This window comes from Lissotriton helveticus, chromosome 3_1 (genome assembly GCF_964261635.1).
Source record: "Lissotriton helveticus chromosome 3_1, aLisHel1.1, whole genome shotgun sequence".
Classification (NCBI taxonomy): Eukaryota; Metazoa; Chordata; class Amphibia; order Caudata; family Salamandridae; genus Lissotriton; species Lissotriton helveticus.
In genome coordinates, this window is record NC_136061.1 from 990496080 (window position 1) to 990517488 (window position 21409).

The 21409-nt window shown below is 44.3% G+C and overlaps 1 protein-coding gene across 1 annotated transcript in view; it reads left to right on the forward strand.

Moving 5' to 3' along the window:
• CERKL (CERK like autophagy regulator) overlaps positions 1-21409 on the forward strand; it is a 514456-nt gene that overhangs the window by 75024 nt on the left and 418023 nt on the right. The window contains exon 3 of the mRNA XM_078681475.1: positions 2375-2506. Coding sequence (XP_078537601.1) covers positions 2375-2506 — 132 coding nt within the window. The remainder of the gene's footprint in view (positions 1-2374; positions 2507-21409) is intronic.

Below are 21409 nucleotides of genomic sequence, written 5' to 3' on the forward strand. Positions count from 1 at the left end.
TGACATAAATGCAATGTAATTCTGCAACGTGGCATAATAGTGTAATTTTTTGAATTTCGCGTTACAAGCATAACACAAAATTACTGAAATTAGGAAAGATTATGGCAGCATAACATAAATTTCAAAAGTTCCTATTTAATCGCAACATCAAGATTTTGACTCTGTTAGATGCATCTTTAGAACAGCAGTTGTAAATATCTTCCTTGTTAAGACATCACAAACCCAATTGTACTTGAACAAAGCGGTAAAGGTGGTTAATTCATGCACAAATATTGTACCTCTGCTAGGCCAGGCTAAGATCTGAAGCCCTTTTGTTTGCCAATGACATCTTATTGGCCTCTAAGATACCCTATGCTCTACATAACCTATTGGATACATATGATGGGTTTGGTTAACAACCCCACTGAAACCAAGATGATGATGTTTACACCTCATTTAGGTTTTAATATTAACTTCAAGGTTAAACCTGGGACAGACACTTGCTGGGATGTGGCAAGATAGTACCATTTATTTTGCTGGTGGAACTTCACTCTTGCTTCATGTTGCAGTGTGTCTGCAGCAGCAGGTCAGGAGATCATTCTCCATCGGGTCCATTGGTTGGTTTCTGTACATTTCGTCCATCTTGTCACAATACTGTGTTCCTGATCAAGTTGGCAACAGCTTATAAAACCTTATTGATAGCAATGATTTGCCATTCCATTGAACTTTGTCTACTGTGTTACTGATGGACCGGTTGAAATTCCACAAGTGTTCCAAGCAACAAACAGTGAAAGAAGGTGGGCGCAAATGAGTATACCTGAGTGGTACACAAATTAGAAATGATGTGGCCTCACATATTGTAATGTGTTTTGCAAGATGTATAGGAGTGTGACCCATCAGGAGAGAGTGTGGGTAGAGGAGGGTTTTAGGTAAGAGGCAGGGAGTAATGTGCTTGTCATACCATACCATGACATTATGACACCTCTCTGATCTTGCATGACTGAGGAGCCAGACTACAACATGGCACCATTCCCACTGATGAATGAGCATGGGAGCCATACCATTGTTCCCCAAAGGCTGATTGTTGATAGTGTAATGGTATTGTACACCTTGAATGTGTTGCCACATTACACAAATGTGTGTTCATTTACAAGGTTGGGGGCAGATAACAGTCCACATGAGATTGGAAGCTGTATCAAAGAGATGGAGAGGAGTGGCAGGGGACTGACTAGTCAATGTTTATTAAGAAGATTTAAAGAGGGTGTGACATGGAGTTGAGGAAACAGGGGCTGCTGAAGTAGTACCTGTTCTTTTTCAGAACACTGGGGTTTCTGCTGCGTATGGGGGTGTTGCACGGCTAGGTTAGGCTCAGAAAGGAACAGTTACATTTACATGTACACGTCTCTAAAGTTGCTTTCTTTTTATACAGGATGACTTTTGACACACATTTGCTTGCATGACAGTGCAAGATTAGTTTCTCTGAAACCAGATTGCTTATAATACCACTTCGTAAGTACACTATCACGACACCTTGACCATTCAGTACAAGCCCTGAACACACATTGAGCAAATGTTCTTGTTTATTATTCATCATAGCAGGTCTAAAGGACAACATATCTTGAGGGGTTGCATGGAAGTAGTCTGGCACCATCCCAACGTTTCCTACTGAAAGGTGAAAACCGTATGACAGGGGGTGAATGATAGTTTGTGAACGCTTCTGCTTCCTGAATCCTGGTGCATTTCCCTTCTCACACATCTTGATTTGACTCTTCTTTTTCACGTTTCCTACTGTGAGCTGTCCACCCTAATGGCATAGCATTGATAATATCTTTGAGATGCTGCCAGATGGCCTACTACTCTGCAACACGGAGACTGTAAGGAGATAGAATGAACAGAATCAACACTGTGTTGTTTGTTGAAAAGCTCTGAACCGTCTAGAATATCACATTGGAACTACCCAAAGATGTGGTGATGCCATACCAACCATAGATTGTGCGGTACACAAGCACCAAATAACAATGCTTCCCCGAATTACTCCACGTTTCTCTGTAAAAATGTATTTCCTTTTGAAACTTCTTGGCTTCCCTTGATGTGTTCTGTGTTGCAGGACATTGAAGCAGTACTGGAAGATGTCCACAGAGCAAGCAATTCTTATACTTTTGTGTCTTGTGTGTATAATTAGATATGGTTGTGCCTTGTTTGCTCACCGCATACCCACTTTAAATTAGACCTTACACCAAGTGCCAGGACAGAATTATTATGCTGCATTGCCAAACTGTATATGTTATTGTGCTGTATTGTGAATTATTGCCAAGGTTTTTTTGTACTGTTAATTTATTAAGATTTGAGAAACAGTGCATATCAAATGTTAACAAATGTCCAACTTATTCTTTAGGATTTCCAAACAGACCAAAATCTTTAAAAATAATCATTAACCCGCACAGCCATAAACGAGAAGCTTCCAGGGTCTACTCCGAAGAAGTTGAACCTCTCTTTAAGCTTGCCGACATTCAGACTGATGTTACAAGTAAGTTACTTTTCTAAATTCAATTAATGGACTGCGTTTGAATCCAGTATCTGAGCAACAAAGACAGTCTGAATGTTCAGGTAATCCTGCTGGGCTTTCTGTGCCTATATATAGCTCAGTACATCAGGTTACACACCTTCTCCTGTCCTTGTGCATTATATTGAATACCGGGAAAGGTTGAGCAGTTTTCTACTGAAATGTCTGCACTGCTAGTAAGCACATCATCAGCTCATTTCTAAAACAAAAGCGAATCAGGCAATGTATAGCCATATTTTAAAAAACGATTTGTGTTATGTTTTCGAGTTTGCCCATTGCTTAAACAGAAAAGTTCAGTTCCGTAGAATCACTTCGCTAACTCTGAAAGCTGGTGGTTGAGTTGCTCTATTAAATTCATTTTCTTGATACATTTAATTTCTTAAGTGCGACTCATTCCCAATCGTGTGCCATTCTTAACAATATATAAACCCTGAGTAGATGTCTTGAAAGTATTGTGTGCATTTTGAAGCAATATCTGTTAGGTCTTTGCAGAAGCCAAGTGATTCTAGAGGTCTTGTGGTTTTAACCTCAATAGCAAAGTACTTCAGCACTGGACGTTCAAAGTATTAAGATGCCTGCTAGAATTCGCCCTGGTTGTTAGGTTGAAATTTTTGGAAACAATATTACCAATCCTTAAAATACAATGGTCTGGACTCTGGAGCATGGGAGAGCAGTCTTTGAGGTGGAGGGGACTCAATGAGCTCCAGTGGAGCTTTGAACGACCATCGAGTGCTTGGTGTCCCAGGCTGATTAGGCCTGTTAGCGACTATAAAGCGAGGAGCGGAATACGACAGAGAATCTGGTGGGTTGAGGAGGATATATGGCCGAGAAGCTAGTGACTTTGCTGCAGATTGACAGAATCTCGAGCTGTGGAAATGGTGCTGTTTGCAGCACCAGGAGAAATAGCAGAACATCAGCCAGTTTCAAACCCAGCTCTGAAAAGTGGAGGAACTGGCTCAGCAGATCGTTTGGGTGGCGCTGTAAATGCAGATCATAGAATACGAGTGTGAGAAAAAATAGGCTCCTCCATATTAGGCAGGACTTCGACTGTTGGGCCATTGGGTGTATCTTTTGACTATTGTTCGGTTGGAGATCTGTACTGCTTGTAAGGCCATGCCCTCTGCTTCTTTCACTTAAGATGCGCTGCATCCTGGGCACGCTTTTTACTTTTGAGATGTTGACAATGAATTGAGCCTTAGTCTGTAGTAACAATGCTGACTGTTAACATAAACGCTAAGGGGTCTATTACGATAGCAGGCTGACTTTCGTTTCAGCAAATGGGACCGTCCGCTATGTGTGTGGCGGTCCCGCAAATCCAATTAGGATGCGCCCGCCACGCATCCCACATTTTTAACATTGCGGCAGGCAGTGCTTTCAGCAGCAACCGCCGCAATGTTAAAAAGGCATTTGTGCATTTGCATGCACAACGTGGCAGGCACTGCGCGGTGCCCGCCACGTTGTGCATGCAAATGCAGGGGGGTACTATAGGTACCCCCCATGTGCACCCTCTACCCCACAACACCCTGGGGACCAGCAACGGGCCCCCACATGCAGACTCTGCATGCCTTTCCATGGCGGCAACACCGCCATGGAAAGGCACATCACCGCCTGCATCTTGATATGGATGACGGTGCAATCCCCTTTTCCGCCCGGTCTCCTGTTTGACTGGCAGAAAACCGACGGACGGTCTTTCCTACCGCCGGGGTCCCCCGCTATCCTAATATGGGGGGGGGAAATGGGAGGCTGGCGGTGAATAATGATGGGCAGATCGCCACCTCCATTCGAGCGGTGGCGATCCGCCCGCCATTATGAAAGACCCCTACGTGTTCCTTTATTGAAATGACATGGCTTGGCAGTTCAGGCTGGACTGTTCCCATGAGGCACAGGGTCAGACTGATTTGCATATGGCCATGTCTGAACTGGGGTAGCAGAGTAAGCTAAAGAATGATGATGGATTAAACCCAGATCAGTTGACTGGGGGTGAGTGCTTGCATTGTTCAACACTCCACCATCATCCCCTTTGGTTTTGCTTTGTTCGCCCTAAGTTGACAGGGTATGCCCAGACGTGAGTCCCTTGCTCACTTTGCCACTGGGTTCAAGTTAGCCTGGCTGATGACAGCTGATTAGCCAGAAACCGGTCCCAGTATGCTTGTTTCCGGTCCAGGAAAGACATGGCTTGGCAGTTCGGGCTGGACTGTTCCCATGAGGCACAGGGTCAGACTGATTTGCATCAGTCCATGTCTGAACTGAGGTGGCAGAGTGAGCTAAAGAATGATGATGGATTAAACCCAGATCCGTTGACTGGGGGTGAGTGCTTGCATTGTTCAACACTCCGCCCATCGTCTCCTTTGGTTTTGCTTTATTGAATTGAGCCTTAGTCTGCAGCGACAATGATGACTATGAACATACACTCTGGGTCTTCCTTTATTGAAAGGTGCATTTCTGCTCTTGCTTTGCATAATTTGTCCAAGTGAGCTCCAGGTGGAGGTCTGTTGAGCCTATCCCACCTCACAGCACAGGAAAATGCCCACCTCTTCTCTCCAAGCTGCTACAGCACATCTGATGAATGATTAGCGCAGTTTATGTATTAGCACAGTTTATGTCTTTCATTCCTGCTTGTAGTCTCCAAAAGGCAGAACTTCTCCATTATGCCTTCCTGCCATCCCCAGTGTCTTGCTTGTGGACAGAACCCACCCCCCATATGTGTGTGAACACAGGTGTCTTTGATTGCTACTTCCAGATGGGACTTTGATGTGTTTCTTGGCCACAGGAACAGACCAAAAGCATCCTCAAGCAGAGGAGCATTACTCTAAATGGCTCCCTTTGACTGCATAAACCCAATTGAAAAACAGGTAGATGAAACTGCAGTCAATAGAAGCAGATAGAGGCAGATACAGACACCACAATGGCTAAGTTTGCTCTTTCCACCAGTCACCCTGTTCCTTTCATATAGCTACTTAAAAGCTATACGCTGCCTACTAAAGCTTTACTCCACAGTTTCATAAGTCTGATTATTCTGCTGAAATCTACGATGTGCATATCTGAGAAAGAAATAGTGTTCAGACCCCCTTGAAGACCCACAACAAGTTTATTTGAAATGGAGACTTTGGATTGGTCACACTTGGTGATTTTTATGGACCCTGGGCTTTCAAGATACATTTTCAAATACTGATTAAAGTTTTGAAAATATTTGATTTGTCATCAGACAAATTATATCCATTCAATAAGTAAGACTTGGCTCAACCCTAATGAGGCTCTCAAAATATGTGGTGACTATTGGCTGCTTATTTACTGTGATTGACTAATATTGGCCTAGTCAGACATTATAGGGCTTTAGGGGTTCAGTAATATCTCTGTGTTTCTTTGCTTAGGTTTGGAATGAACGTAAAAATGCCAATTCTCTACCTTTCCAAACCATGGTTTCCAAGATGCAAAAGTAAACTGGGAAAGTCAGTATGTAGAAAAGAGTAGAAATAATAATGACATAAGCCCATTCCTTCCTCCATAAACATGTTTTTCCATCAGCAGTACTGAGCCATCCTTTGCTCAATGTCCTACTACACTCCACTCATCAAATTACGCAGGATAGTACTTGTAAGAAATTGGGTTACTGGTTGAGGGGAGTGAAACCCTACTCAAGCAGCAACCGCAATCCTTGTCATGGTGAGGTCACAAGAAAACCCCAAATTAACCTCTGCTCAGGCTTAACTTAGAGACATTGTCTAAAGTATTTGTGCAACTTTTCGAACGTTAAATAAATAAAAACATTACAACAAAATGATCCCACACTAAATTAGAATAATAGAAGAAATGTTAATACATAAACCGATACCAAAATGACAAAAAAACAGTCAGTAGATCCAGGGATATGTAATTTTAAATATTTAAGTGAAAATAGCACTGTTAGAACTGGTGATCTCTCATTGGCAGAGGTATGCACCTTTGTCCAAGTGGGGACCCTTGCTTCTATTCAGGGTAAGGGAGATACACACTTTAGATAACCCCTGTTAACCCCCTTGGTAGCTTGGCACGAGCAGACAGGCTTATCCCAAAGGCAATGCGTAAAGTATTTGTACTCAAAACACACAGTAATAACACCCCAAATGGACACGACACCAGTTTAGAAAAATAAAGTATCTTTACTAAACTCAACAAGATCAAAATGACAAAAACCCAACATACAGGTAGTAGAATAGCACTTAAAACCAGTTACTTCCAGAATAATAAGACCACGTCGTGACTGCATAAATCCAAAGTACAGTGCCGACTGCGAGGTGCGCGGCGTCGGTCACGGGTTCACACAGACCCCCAACAAACAGTACTTTTGGATAATGAAGTCTATGACGATGTGGAGGTGAGGCGCCAGTGCCAAGGTTGAGGCCGGCTTCCTGGCTGCCACTAGGGACGTGAGGTGTCGTGTCCGCGAGGACAGGGGAAGTTGTTTGTGTCGGCCATGAGGCGTTGGTTCTAGTGATGATGCAAAGTCAGCGAGTTTGTGGAGTCACCCTTGGCTGTTATTGGCACCTCGATAACAGGTTGCAGGCACTGGTGATGACGGAGTTGGTGCGAACATTAGCGTTGGGAGTGCGATACCTGCAGGCGTCAAAGTGCGTTGGAGCTGCGCTGCAGGCAGGGCGGTGCGTTGTACACTTCACATGCTGTGCCCCTGGCCTCGGTGCAGGTCACGGCGTCACAGCAGCGGCGCTGATCATGTCGGAGATAGTTTTTCTTGCTTTTTTCATGTTGCCTCCTGCTCCCAACAGCAGGAACAACTTGCAGAGGCCGTAACTGGAATAGGTAGCTTCTGGCAGGTCAGAACTCTCAGTAATAGTGTTCAGGGGAGCTGGGAGTGAAGTCTTTGTGTCCCTGAGACTTCAGAACAGGAGGCCAGCACATACAGGCCCTTGGAGATTTTCTCTTAAAGCTGGTTTCTCAGCAAAGTTCCAGCCTTTGTCCTTACCTTGGAAGGAGCAGCAACTGCAGGCCAACCCCACACAACATAGAGCAAAGGGGCAGTACTTCTCCTCACAGCTCTCCTGCTCTTCTCCTTGGCAAAGGTTCCTCTTCATTCTTTTGCTCACCATGCCACCCCCATTGAGACCCTGCTTTATGCAAACCAGTCCTGACCCTGGTCCTCACGGGAACAGTTCAGCCCGACTGACAAGCCAGGTCCTCCCTGGACCAGAAACCAGTATTCTGGGACTGGTTTTGGGTAACACCCCTGATCAGCCAGGCTAGCTTGAATCCAGTGGCACAGTGAGTCAGTGACCTACGTCTGGGCATACCCAGGGCACTTAGGGCAAGAAAGCAAAAGACACACAAATAATGGATGGAATGTGAAACAAATCAAACCTTCACCCCCAGTCAAGCGATCTGAGTTAAATCCATTGTTCTTTTGCTCACCATGCCACCCCAGTTTAAACCCAGCCATATGCAAATCAGTCTTAACTCTGCTCCTCATGGAAACAGTCCAGCCCGAACTGCCAAGCCAGGTCCTGCCTGGACCAGAAACAACCATCCTGGGACCGGTTTTGGGATATCACCCCATATCAGCTAGGCTAGCTTGAATCCACTGGCACAGTGAGTCTAAGACCCACATTTGGGTGTACCCAGTGCACTTAGGGTAAGAAATCAAAAGACACACAAATGATGAATGGAATGCGTACATTATTTTGTTTTGTGATGTTGCCCTTTGTGTGGAGGCAGGACACAGCCTGTTCAAGTGTAAGTAGGGCTGTGCTCATCTCCGCCCTCCCATCCTGCCGGGTATGGCCCATTCAAGCACACCCAAGCTCTCTATTGTGTGTGGCTTTCTAGGAGGAATACACAAAGCCCAACTGTAAAGTACATCCAGTATTCTGACCCAGGGACAGGCTGCGGGCACTAAAATGGCCAGGGCAGGAAAATGCCAACTTTTTAAAAGTGGCATTTTCAAAATTGTAGCTAAAAATCTCACTTTGCCATAAGCAAAGAATTTGCATTACAGTTCCAAAGACACCAAATATGAACTGGTTACTTGTCCTCATTTGGAAATTACAGCTTATTAAATGCAATTGGGCAACTCCTATGGGAGAGGTATGCCTTGCAGCAGTGAAAAACGTATTTAAGAGTTTTGGACTACCAGGACATGCAAAACTTAAAGTATATGCCCAACCATTTAAATACACTGCACCTTGCTCTCTAGGCTGTCCAGGGCCTACCCTTGGGGTAACCTGTATTAAATAGGAGTTTAAAACTGCACACACATGCTGCAATTGCAGGCCTGAGACACGTTTTCAAAGGGGCAACTTAAGTCTGTGGCACAATCAGGGCTGCAGGCATACTGGTAGCATTTAATTTACAGGCGCTGGGCAAATGTAGTGCCACTTTACTAGGGACTTGCAAGTAAATTGAATATGCCAATTAGGTATAAGCCAATTCTACCATGTTAGAAGGAGAGAGCACAATCACTTTATCACTGGTTAGCAGTGGTATAGTGCACAGAGTCCTAAGGACAATCAAAACAAATTCGGCAAAAATAGAGGAGTGAAGGCAACACGTTTGGGAATGACCCTGCAGAAAGGGTCTAGTCCAACAGGAATCTTCATCATTCAAGTCTATATGGAAGATTAGACAACAAGAGGTCAAGTTGCATTTTATTGTTATGCCTGAAATCCTACTGCTGCTCTGCCATGACACTTGAGATGTGTTTGATGACAAGTTGGCACACATCTGATGCCCAGCCCCCTCTCTTAAGCATTGACACGTCTTCGGTGTTTGTGTTAATGACAGCTGGAACACAGTGGTGTAATAATAGCCACCTCAACCCCTGCTGTGTCGGGGGCCCGAGGCCCCAGGGGGCCGCCTTCAAGACTGTGCATGGGCAGCAGGCCCCCGGCATGAGAGCTCCTGACTGTATCCAGAGTGTGGGGGTGCCCCTCCATGTACTTTGCAGGGGGGCCACCTCAAGTTTTGTGACTTCACTGCTGAAACATCCGAGGACAAGTAGGTAATTCTGAAAGGCCCTCCTCTTGACAAAGGGTGTACTAACCCCTTTTTGTGGTTTCTGCACAGCAAAAGGTTTATTAAGGCCTGATACTGAGCGTTATGACTTTTATTGCCAAGAGTGCTTTGGAGATTCATGTTGCCGCCAGGTCATTTGTAACCATATTACTTTAAAAGTACACAGTTGCAATATCCGTTATCTTAGTATACAACATATATCAATGACAGTAGCCTTTTGACTTCTCAAATATGGAGGCATTTCTTTCTCTGTGGTTATTTTTGATAGTGATGTGCATTGAGTGTAATCATCCAGGGAGACCCAGGAGTGTGTGACTCACTGCCATCAATGCTTTTGGTACTTGGATTGATTGCTAAATTATTACTGAAAAATCTGAAGTTTTGTCTACTCTCAATATGTTGCTTTCCAAAGCCTAAAACTAAGTGGCTTTAGCCATTCTTTATCCGAGACCGCCTATAGCGATATGTCTTGCATTAAGGTATCTTTACAATAGTTACCAAGACATAGATACCACTATATAGTAAGAATGATGGCTGCCTGAGGTTGATTGAAGCATCTTGAATTTTGTTAATTCTTAATTTACTGATTACCTTTGCATCAACTATGTGCACCAACCTTTCTTACCATATACTATACAAGTGTTTTATTTACAAAGTGTGGGACTACAGAGGGGACTCCCTTGACCAGACAATAAAGTCAGAATAGAGTAAAGTTAGGGTAAGGAGTAACACATGTGCATGTGTGTACGTCTCTTCTCACCATCGCATGTGCAGTGGTTTTACGTTTGCGGTGCTGTGTCACAAGTGTGCCACTTCTAGGAGTGCATTTACACTATCATTTATGAAAGTTGCATGAATTTGCCACTGTACGATATGCACAGTTGATCATTGCTACTTTTATTTTTTCCTATGCCATTATTAGAGAAAGTGTTGAGGTAAGAAATTCCTTGTCCCACATATGCATGATTATGAGTTAATATGAAAGCAGAGATCCTTTGAGCTCTAATGAATGCCCTTGATCTTCTAGGCACTATCATGGGCAGAAACATGTTGACTAATTCAGTGTAATTGGACCTCTATACCAATAGTCATCCAGCAACTTATTTTAATCATACCTAAGGTACCTTTGAATAAAAGGAAATCCCTGGGGTTTATCTCAAGGTATTTTTAGTATGTACTCAGATTCTGCTACTATCCAGTTGTTTCTTTATAAATAACTCTCTCAAACAGGGGTTGAGTCCACCCTGCTAGTATCATCTTACCAGGGTGGATTGAGAAATTCGATGATGAAGTATGTAAATTACTAAGTATGAATCTTTCAAGGCCAATATATTATATTCTCAAATAAAGATTAAAGTCCTAGGTTGATGTCTTAACTAGATTCTATCTAATTTATCACCATATCTTTTTGTGGTTTCATGTATTTGTTGACAGACCCACCCAGATTCTCGACAACCTGCCATTAAAAGTAGGCAAAGGATGATCTAACAACTCCCCTGCCCACACCATAACTTTCGTTTTGAAGAGTATGATTGGGCGGGGAAGAAGATCCAAAATGACAGAGATCCAGCAACACCTGCAGTACGGAGTATTTTTCATCAATGATGACTAAGATGGAAAATTAGACATTAAGGAGGGCAGGTTACGTGCCTGTTATACCTCAACTCTAACTACTTTTCAGCAAAGACACTTGAGGTGTGTTTGAAATTGTATTGTGACAGCTTTCATTTATATCTTTAGCCACAATGGCAATATATTGGGTAGTAATTCTGGTCCATAGAGGCCTTTTTTAACTGTGGATTTGTTGCCTTATGTCAATGCGAAGGATCCAGTTTTGAAGGAGCAGTTGATTAAATGTGTGAATATAGGCATAAATTCTTCTGGCCACTCGTCAGTGAAGATATTTGGACTCATGTCCCCAGTACTAAGTCATGTTTACTGATTACAGGACAAGAGGTCTCTGCTGTCTTAGTATCTATACAGTCCAACAGTGTCTAATCATTTTCTGTTTAGTTGGTATTCTGTTCTAGACTCTTGTAAATATTGGCGGTATCCTAGAGGTACTATGGTATCGAATTCAAAATTATTATTGGTCTGTTCCAGCTCATTGGACAGTTGAATATTTACATCTCTTGACTTGACATTATTCGTTAGAAGCCAGGTATGAGTATATTTTTTATAACAACTTATTATTTATTTATTTATTCATTTTTTTGAATTTTTTATTTATAACCTTTTTCAGACAAGAACAGAAATACATAATCATGCAGCGTGACATGTACATCAGAAGTTACAATAGACAATGACGTCATATTCATACCTTCTCCGTAGTTGCATTAGAGGTGGCATATCAAATCCACATTGCCCACCTGCAGTAGCGGCGTACCTCAATATACAATGCGGCAATACCAAAAGCACTGTCGTGGAACTCTAGGGATATTAGGATGAACACAGATCATGACGGAGATGCTCATCACATCAGTACATTGTTGATCATCAGTAAGGTAACTGAATATATGAACTGTCCAGATACATAATCAGCATAGGCAATGTCCAAACAGTATGAAGCCACCAGGGTGCAAGGGTGATCCATCTTCACCATCCCACAGTTATCTCCTTCCTCCCCACATGTGAGAAATGTTTGTAGCGAACCCCAGACATCTCTTGGTCTAGAGGCCATCAGTTGTGTTTCAGCATAAACAGATGTTTGCTCCTGACAATATATAACATCCCGTAACCATTCCTTAAATTTTGGGGCCCTCCCCCTACCCCAGCAGCAAGCCACCCTGCGTTTGGCCATTAATAGGCAATATCTAGGAATTTTCTACTGTGTTTGGGTATTTGTGCAGTATATCCCAACAGCATGATCAACGGATCTCTCTCCAACGTGGTACCCAGCATGTTTTCAAGGGCCTTATGTACCTGCGTCCAGTACTCCCACACCGCCGGACATTCCCAAGCTAGATGCAAGAATCCCGCTCCAGCCCTTTTACACCTGTCACATCAATCATTATCTGAGAGATGAAATTTGTACTTTTTGGCGGGGGTGTAATAGATACGTTGCAAGAACTTATAATGTATGACCTTGAATCTGCAACTAGCCGATACACGTTCTGTGACACTACAGCAATACTTCCATTGGTCGTCCGTAACCTCCTGTCGTAAATCTTCACTCCAATGCATGCGGGCCGAACCTTCCACCCCGCGTCGTTGTGCCCGTATGCTACGGTACATACCCGACACCAAGTGCTTCCCATCGGGAGAGCTAAGCATGAAGCGCAGGGGAACAAAAGTTTCCGGTTCACAAGGGAAGTCAGGAAGAACCGTCCTCATTCCCTGCCTCAGTCGCACGTACAGAAAAACCTCCAATGGTGTGGGCCGCACATCCTGGAACAGGTGCTCCATTGAGAGAAACATCCCCTCATGGAGCAGATCACCCCAGGTAACGACATGAAGTCGTTTCCACAAAATCCTGTTTCCTGTAAAAGTACCATATTTGGGTGATATGTGAGCGGAAGCCGCGGAGAATACATCAGCTGAGACTCCAGGAGATGTGCCAATGCGTCTCCATGCATCCATGTGCAAGTTACTGTTGTGGATGGTGTCTCTAACACTAGTAGGACCGTGTATGAGGCCGCTCAAAGGGAGAGGGTGTGCCACAAAATCCTCAGTTGCTAATTGAGGCATGTAAGGCGTAGGCAGCATCCAGTGATATGCATAATGAGCTTGTGCACTAATATAGTAGATTTCAAAGTCGGGAATGTCAAATCCACCCCTATCATAGGGCTGTGTGAGGACCGACCATTTAAGTCGTGGTTGTTTACCTCCCCATAGTAAGTGTATTAATTCCGTGCGCAGGGTTTTGAAGAAAAATGCTCCAGGATAATAGGGAATATTAAGAAATAAATACAGAGGGAGAACCACCATTTTTATAAGAGAGGCTTTCCTGCCAGCGACAAGGGCAGAGAAATCCAATGTGTGACATTAGTTGTCAGTCTCGTGATCGCTGTGCCATAGTTTAATCGGAGTGTTTCCTCCCTGTCCCTAGATACTTGTATGCCTAAATACCTAAGGTCAGAATCACACCAATCGAAGGGAAAATCTAACGGTAATTTGGAGACCGCAGGCGTAAGTGGGAAAAATTGCGATTTTCCCCAATTTATGTTGACACCTGAGAGCCGTCAAAAACACCAGAAATTCTTTCAGTAGGGGGTTAATATTTTGCTGAGGTTCCCTGATATATAATGTGACGTCGTCAGCTTATAGCTAAATCAAAATTTGACGCTGAATGCACTGAAACGCCCTGCCTCGGTGGAGCTGACGCAGCCTAGACGCCAGTGGCTCAAACGCTATGGCAAAAAGTAACGGGGAAAGCGGGCACCCCTGCCGGGTGGCCCGCGATATGGAAAGAGCAGTGGACAGATGACCATTTATCAGCACTCTAGTAGAAGGCTGATGATACAACAGCTGCATCCAGGATATAAATAATTTAGGGAACCCCATTCTCTGCAGGACTTTAAACAAGTAACTCCATTCTACAGAGTCAAATGCCTTAGAGGCATCCAGAAATACAGCAGCGACCGGAAATTCTGGCGCCACGGTCTGTATCCGAGAGAACAGCGTACGGAAGTTGTGAGTGGTAGCCCTACCAGGGACGAACCCTGATTGGTTGAGGAGAATGATCTTATCCATAAGAAGCGTCAATCACGTGGCTAAAACCTTGGCTAATAATTTTGTGTCACAGTTGATGAGCGATAGTGGTCTAAAAGAGACGCAAACCCTGGGAGGTTCACCAGGTTTTAGCAAAGATGTGATGACCACTTCGCGCATCGAGGGAGGAAGTATCCCCACTTCAAGGGACTCTTCAAATACTTCCCGTAAAACTGGCGCCATAACATCAATGTAGCACTTATAAATATCGGCAGGCAGGCCATCCAAGCCTGGTGCCTTTCCGTTCTTTAAGGACATGATGGCCTCCCTGATCTCATCAATCTCAAGTGGAGCACTAAGGAATTGTCTATGGACATCACTGAGCCAGCATAACGCCACATCCCCATAAACTCATCAAGCCCCACCTCTCCATTTCTTTGTGTGGTGTATAATATAGCGTAATGGGAAGTGAAGGTGTCTAGGATGCCTACGGTGTCTTGACAGACCACTCCCTCCGATTTTTCAATCTCCAATATACTGTTGTTAAATCGCGGGTAGTCTCAGACAATGCCATCCCTGGGCGCTCCCCTCCCCATATCTCCGAGCCACCCAATAGCGCCCTCTAAAATTGACTTCCCTGGCAGCCTCTTCCTCGTATGCAGACAGTTTAGTACTAAAATCCTTCTGTACCTGACCAGTTTCCCCATCTAACATTCAACCCTCCAGTCTCTTCAGATCCTGCTCTAAATTCCTCAGTGTCCGCTGTATGTCTCTCAATACCCCAAAGCTTTTGGAAATACCCCTGTATAGTGACTTTAAAGGCTTCCCATATTACATCCACACTATCTACGGAGCCTTTCTTTCATATAAAGAAATCCTTTATTTCCTCCCCTAGTTCAGTCTAAAAGACTAAGTCCAGCAATGCATTCGGCTGCATTTGCCATGTCGGCCTGGGCCTATCATATGCAGGTACACTATTTATTTATTTATAAAGTTTGAATTGTGATTCTTACAGGGCAATGATCAGAGCATGTCCTAGCAAGATGTGTAGCATTACATAGGCTTATGCCTAACCCCTTGGAAAGCAGGCAATAGTCTAGCCGTGCCCATGTCCCCATGTGTGACGTAAAGTGTGTCCCTTCCCGCTGCAGCGGGTGTAGTTGACGCCAGCTATCCACCAGATCCCCCTCTTCCACTATGCCAGCAAACACCTCTCGAGATTTGTTGTTATAATGTACTGCCGCATCAGCTCTATCCTGAGCGAGAATCAAAGCAATGTTACAATCCCCCCCCAGATAATGTGCGTAGATCCTAAGTCCACTATTTTACCCCACAAGGACGTAAAGAATTCAGGCGTATCCATATTGGTTCCAAAACAATAGAGGAAGTACAGAGGTGTTGACAGAATCACCCTCCAAACTGATTTACATAAACAAAGAGATTCTATCAATGTGTAGTGATATATTTGTATTATTTGTTTTTTGGTGGTGAAAAACTAGTGAAAATACTCTCTCTTAGGGTGGTAAAGATGAGAGCGCAATGTGCTTTTTAAAATACCCCTCACACACTAAAAAAATCCAGTAGTGTCATGCTTCATCATTGGGGTCTTCCCGTCCCTCTACGGGGCGGGGCGTGCTACGACCTGACCGACTACGCGGGAGCACTAATGTGGTGACAGGACTATGTGATGGTGCAAGGTGGGTGGTGTCAGTGAAGTGTAGGGACCTAACAATGTGTGGGAATACAAAAGTTAAAAATCCTCTGGCTAGTGGAAAAAAACAATGTATTCACTTCCCTAGCTGGGGACGTTAAGAAGGGGGTTTTGGGGTTGAGCTGATCGCTACAACCTGGTCTACATGTTTCGTAGGCAGTCCCCTACTGCCTACTCATCAGGACCTTCTACTGGTCCCTACTGGAACTAAGCTCAGTTGCTAAGTGTTGTCAGCCTGTCTTCCTACAAACTAGCAGTAAAAATCCACTGTTAGTTTATGCTTCAGGGCATGAGCTGGCCCCAGGGAAGCAAAAATATCAAAAATGATGACCTGAATGTGGTCTCTGTAAAGATAATAGGAAAAAAGAAAAACACAGATATTTACATTTGTAGCTGTGGTTTTTTCTGCGCTTTCATCATTGTTTGCGCCACAATTCCACTCATCATGTCCATTCACCCATTACACAAAGAATAAACTTAAGACTTTATGGACAGAGTGATGGTTCAATCTGCCATCCCCTGGCTGTCCGTGAGTAACGCCGAACAAAGGAGAAAAACACAGATGTTCATATTAGTAGCTGTGGTTTATCTCTGCGCTTTCATTATTATCTGCGCCACAATTCCGCTCATCATATTTCATTTGCCCATTGCCTAAAGCCTAAACTCAAGACTTTATGGACAGAGTGATGGTTCAATCTGCCATCCCCTGCCTGTTCGTGAAAATCACCGAACATTGTGGTGCCCCTTGTAATTAGGGCTGTTTCAATCTCCACACACACACACTCTCATGACTCAATGCATACAGCGACACCTCACAGGGTTAAAAACGAGGAACCCGATTTCTTATACTGGTCTTAAATTTAGTCATTGATTCAATAAAAACCCCCAGAAAATGGGGCACGCCCCAACTTATGAATGATTGACGATACATACTGCTGTGGCAAGCGTGATATGCCCCATGAGCTGACAATCGGTAGGAAATCACCGCGGCGCTCTGAAAGAAAGAGAACCACGCCCTTAGCGTTGTAAACCGACACACTCTGCGAGGAGTGAAACTCATATCTCAAAACCCAATTGTTTTGAGACCTTGGGTGAAAGTCTATAACTTACATTGTCCGCATAGTCCCTAAGTCTTACTTCTACCCGTGTTGCCGCTCTGCAGAATGCTCGTGTGTGGGGAGCGGTGGAACATTTAAGCTTCACTGCGCGCTGGTGAAGGTTCTCCTGAAACACTAGCGCGCTAACCCAAAATGGCCGCCCGCAATGGAACGCGGGTGTGCATATTGCGGAAGTCTTGCTTCCATTTCCATTATTACTCAAATTTGGCCAGCACATTGCGAATTCTTTAGCAATAATTATTATTGATGGGATTGCTGTAATAAAATATGACAGTGATGATTCTATATCCATTGAATTATGTGAAGGCCATTATAATGTGAATAGGTCGATTACTGAAGACCTGAATTGAGATATTGGTACGCTTGCCAAATACGGGGAACAGATACATTTAGTAATAGGACCACTGCCCTATTTGTTTTGCCGGTTTTCTCCCGGATCGCTGTAATAAAATATGACAGTGATGATTCTATATCCATTGAATTATGTGAAGGCCATTATAATGTGAATAGGTCGATTACTGAAGACCTGAATTGAGATATTGGTACGCTTGCCAAATACGGGGAACAGATACATTTAGTAATAGGACCACTGCCCTATTTGTTTTGCCGGTTTTCTCCCGGGATTGGAGAAAGCAAGGTTGGGTATACAGGCTGGACAGCGGGGTTAGCTGATAGCATGAGCTATGGAAGACATAGTTTCTTGGGGTTTAAAGTATGACCACTGTGAGGGTATTGTACACAGTAGTCATACCACAGTCACACTGTGTTCCAAAGGGGGTAGTCTCCGCATGCAAGTAGTTCTAGTAACGTGGTGGGACCTATGTTTTTAAATTGGCCACGGATAGGGGTGGTGCCTCTGAGAGGGGGGGTTTTTGGGGTACAGGAGTTCTATAACTGACCCAATGGAATTTCATCGTTCAACCCATGTTTGTTGGACTGGACACGAAAAACCCATCTCTGTTCCTTTTCCAGGAGATGTTTTTCGTTGTCAATCTGTTCAATTATAGTCCACAGTATGTCTTCAGGTTTGTGACCACTCTCTAAGAAATGGTTTGTTAGTTTGGTGCTGGACTTCTTACACTTGATTGTGCTTTTGTGCTCACCTATTCTCAACTTCACCGCCCTGCTCGTCATGCCAATGTATTCGAGTTTGCAGGGACAGGTGATGAGATACACAACATTGGAACTATTACAGTTACTGAATGTTCTTTGTTCCCATGTTGTCCCGTTGTTGAAGGTCAGTTTCTTGCTTTTTCTGGTCAGACAGCATACCTTGCATCCGCCGCACGGGTAGTGCCCTTGTACAAAGTTTGGATTGCCTATGTTGTTCACCCTGTTGGCCTTGGGTCTGGTGTGTACCAATATATCTCTGACACTCTGTGCTCTTTTGTGCGAGAACATAGGTTTTGGAATTTCCAGACCCCCGCTATTAAGGATCTTCCAATTCTTGTTAATAATTTTACTCACTTGGTCAGAGTTGGTGTTATACGTGGTGACACATATTGGTCTCTGCTCTTCCACTTTTTTTACTTTATCTTCCAGGAGGCTCTCTCTACAATTGTTCCTTGCTCTCTTGTAGGCTTGATCGATGATCTTTGGAGGGTAATTCCTCATTTGCAACTTTTTCCGCAGGTCTTCTGACTGAGATTTGAAATTGGCAACTTCCGTACAGTTCCTACGGAGTCGCAAGAACTGGCCGTAGGGTAGGTTGTCCCTCAAATGTCTCGGATGAAAGCTCTAGTACATCAAGAGACAGTTTTTGGAGGTGCTCTTAAAATGGGTTGTTGTCATCAATCTGCCATTTTTGGGGAAGATGTTCAGATCCAGAAATACCAGATTGGTTTTTGTCGTGACGCTGGTAAATTTGAGGAATTCATCCTGATAGTTGAGCCATGTCAGGAACTGTTGGGCGCTCTTATCATCTCCATCCCAGATGATAAGGATGTCATCAATGTACCTCTTCCAGGTCAAGATCTTTTGCCGGAATGGGTTGCTGATGCTCAGTATCTTCGTTTCCTCAAGGTGGTGAACATAGAGACCAGCTATGCTTGGAGCAAATGTGCTTCCCATGCTGGTCCCATGCTTTTGGAGGTACAGAGTGCCGTTGTACTCAAAGAAATTCTCCTTAAGGGCCAAAGCACAGCATTCCATCACCACGTTTCGTGGGGTTTGGTACTCCCAATCGTCTGCGAAGAGGACATCTTCAATTATTGCCAGTGTTTCGTTGTGAGGCAAGCTCGTATATAAGCTTTCCACATCGCAGCTGATTAATAGCTGTGTATTGGGGTCAAATGACACCTCCTCGAGTAGATTAAGCACATCCTTTGTGTCTCTGAGGTATGTTGATGTGCTTTGTACCATGGGTCTTAGGAATGCGTCCGCAAACCTAGAGACTGGTTCGAGGACTGACCCAATCCCCGATACAATCGGTCTGCCCGGTGGATTCTCAAGGTCCTTGTGGATCTTGGGTAAGATGTACAGGTAAGGGGTCCTTGGGTTTTTTTGACACAAAAATTCCCCTTCTTTATTGGTAATCCAGTCGTGCGACAGTGCCTCCTCTACCATTGTCTTGATTTTGATTGAAATTCTCTCAGTTGGATCTGATGAGAGTATTTCATAGTTTCTTTTGTCTTGTAACAGCCTGGTACACTCCTTGTCATATTGTTCTATGTTCATTAGTACAGTTGCACCCCCCTTGTCCGCTGGTTTTATGACCAATTGTTTGTTGTTGCTTAAGTCACGGAGTGCCCTTCGTTTTTCATTGGAAACATTTTGGAAGACTCGTTTCTGCATTGGGTCGAGAGCTTCCAGATCTTTCATGACCGCTTTCTCGAAGGTCAGGAGCTCTATGGGGAGGGTGTTGTTCATTGGAGTGAAGGTGGATCGAGGCTTGAGTCCGGTATCTCCTTTCTCCTGGGTATCCATTTTGTCTTTGAAAAAGACCTGTAACTTGAGTCTCCTTATAAATTCCTGTACTTCCTTGCATAGGTGGAATTTATCCATGTTGCCAGTGGGGACATATCCTAAGCCTTTCTCCAATATTCTTTTTTGTGGTTCAGATAGTTCGTTGCCCATTAGGTTTACAACCAGGCTAATTTCTGGTTCTTCGATGCCCCTGTCATGCTCCTGGTTGATACTCTTGGAGTTCCTTCTTCTTCGTTGCTCCAATGGACCGAGTTGCCTCTCCGATTCCTTCCCTTGGTCTGTCCTCGGCGCGCCCCTAAAAAAGGACCCGAGTTGTCAAAATATCCGTAGTCTTGTTGGAATCCCCATGGTGGAAAAGGGGCATTCGGATGTTGGAAGGGTGGTGGGCCGAACTGTTGTGGGGGGTACATCATTGGCTGGGGGTAGCTGTTCCATCCCCTCATGCCCCGATTGTTGGGTCGTCGGAAATTCCTTCGTGCGCCCTGGTATCTGGGGCTTTTGTTGCTGCTCGAGTTGGAGCTGTTGGATCCGGCATCCGATGAACCGTCATTGGAAGCATTATCGTTTGATGGTTTATAATTCTCCTTGATATAGGGGTAGATCTTTTCTTTACTCCACCTACTAGTATCTTTTTGGAGTTTCTCATATTTACTGTCTTTGAGAGATATTTCAAAGTCATTCAATGTTTTGTTTAGTTCGTCAAGATATTTTTTTAAGTTGGCTGGAGACTCATAACTCTTGAGATGTACCTCTACTGCTTGTATTTCCACCTTTAGATCACTCGCTAATCTGCTCGCTGTTTTGATGATCAAGACGATCCAGTCCCGTGTACATCTCCATGATATTTGGGACCAATCGATTTTAAAGGTTTTGTCCTCAAGGAATATGAACGGTTCATTCCGAACTACCAGACCTGATGGAGCTGTATTAACTTTCAGATATTCGGACATAAGTAGCCCATGGATGGCTGTTTTTTGTTCAAATCTGTTTTTATTGTGAACACAGCGATAAGCCTACAACCCCATTTCAGGGCCGGCCGCGCAGAAAAAAAGGCAGTAGGTAGTACTAACCAGGGGAGGTGGAACCATTAACACAGCGCTCTGCCTACAACCCCCGGAGGGGCCGGCCGCGTGGCTTAGGGGAGAGTATAGCAAGAGGCGGCCATATGATGGCAATGCGTCGTTGCGCGGGGGAGGCGCGTATGTGAGAGAGAGCAATGGTGTCACTTTTCCAAAGGCCCAACAGGGACCGAACAGCCCCAAAGAGGGGCGGAAGCCAGAGTGGCAAGTAGGAAAGAAGAAAAGTCAGAAGAGGAGTGAGCAGTAGCGAGGTGGAGAGGGGTCTGGGGGGTGCGTCTGCAGTCGCCAATATGGGGTGGAAAACGCAAATGGATGGCTGTTTTTATTTGGGTTCTCCTAAGTTCTTCCAGTTCATCCCAGTCACTATTTTTCATAGATGGGC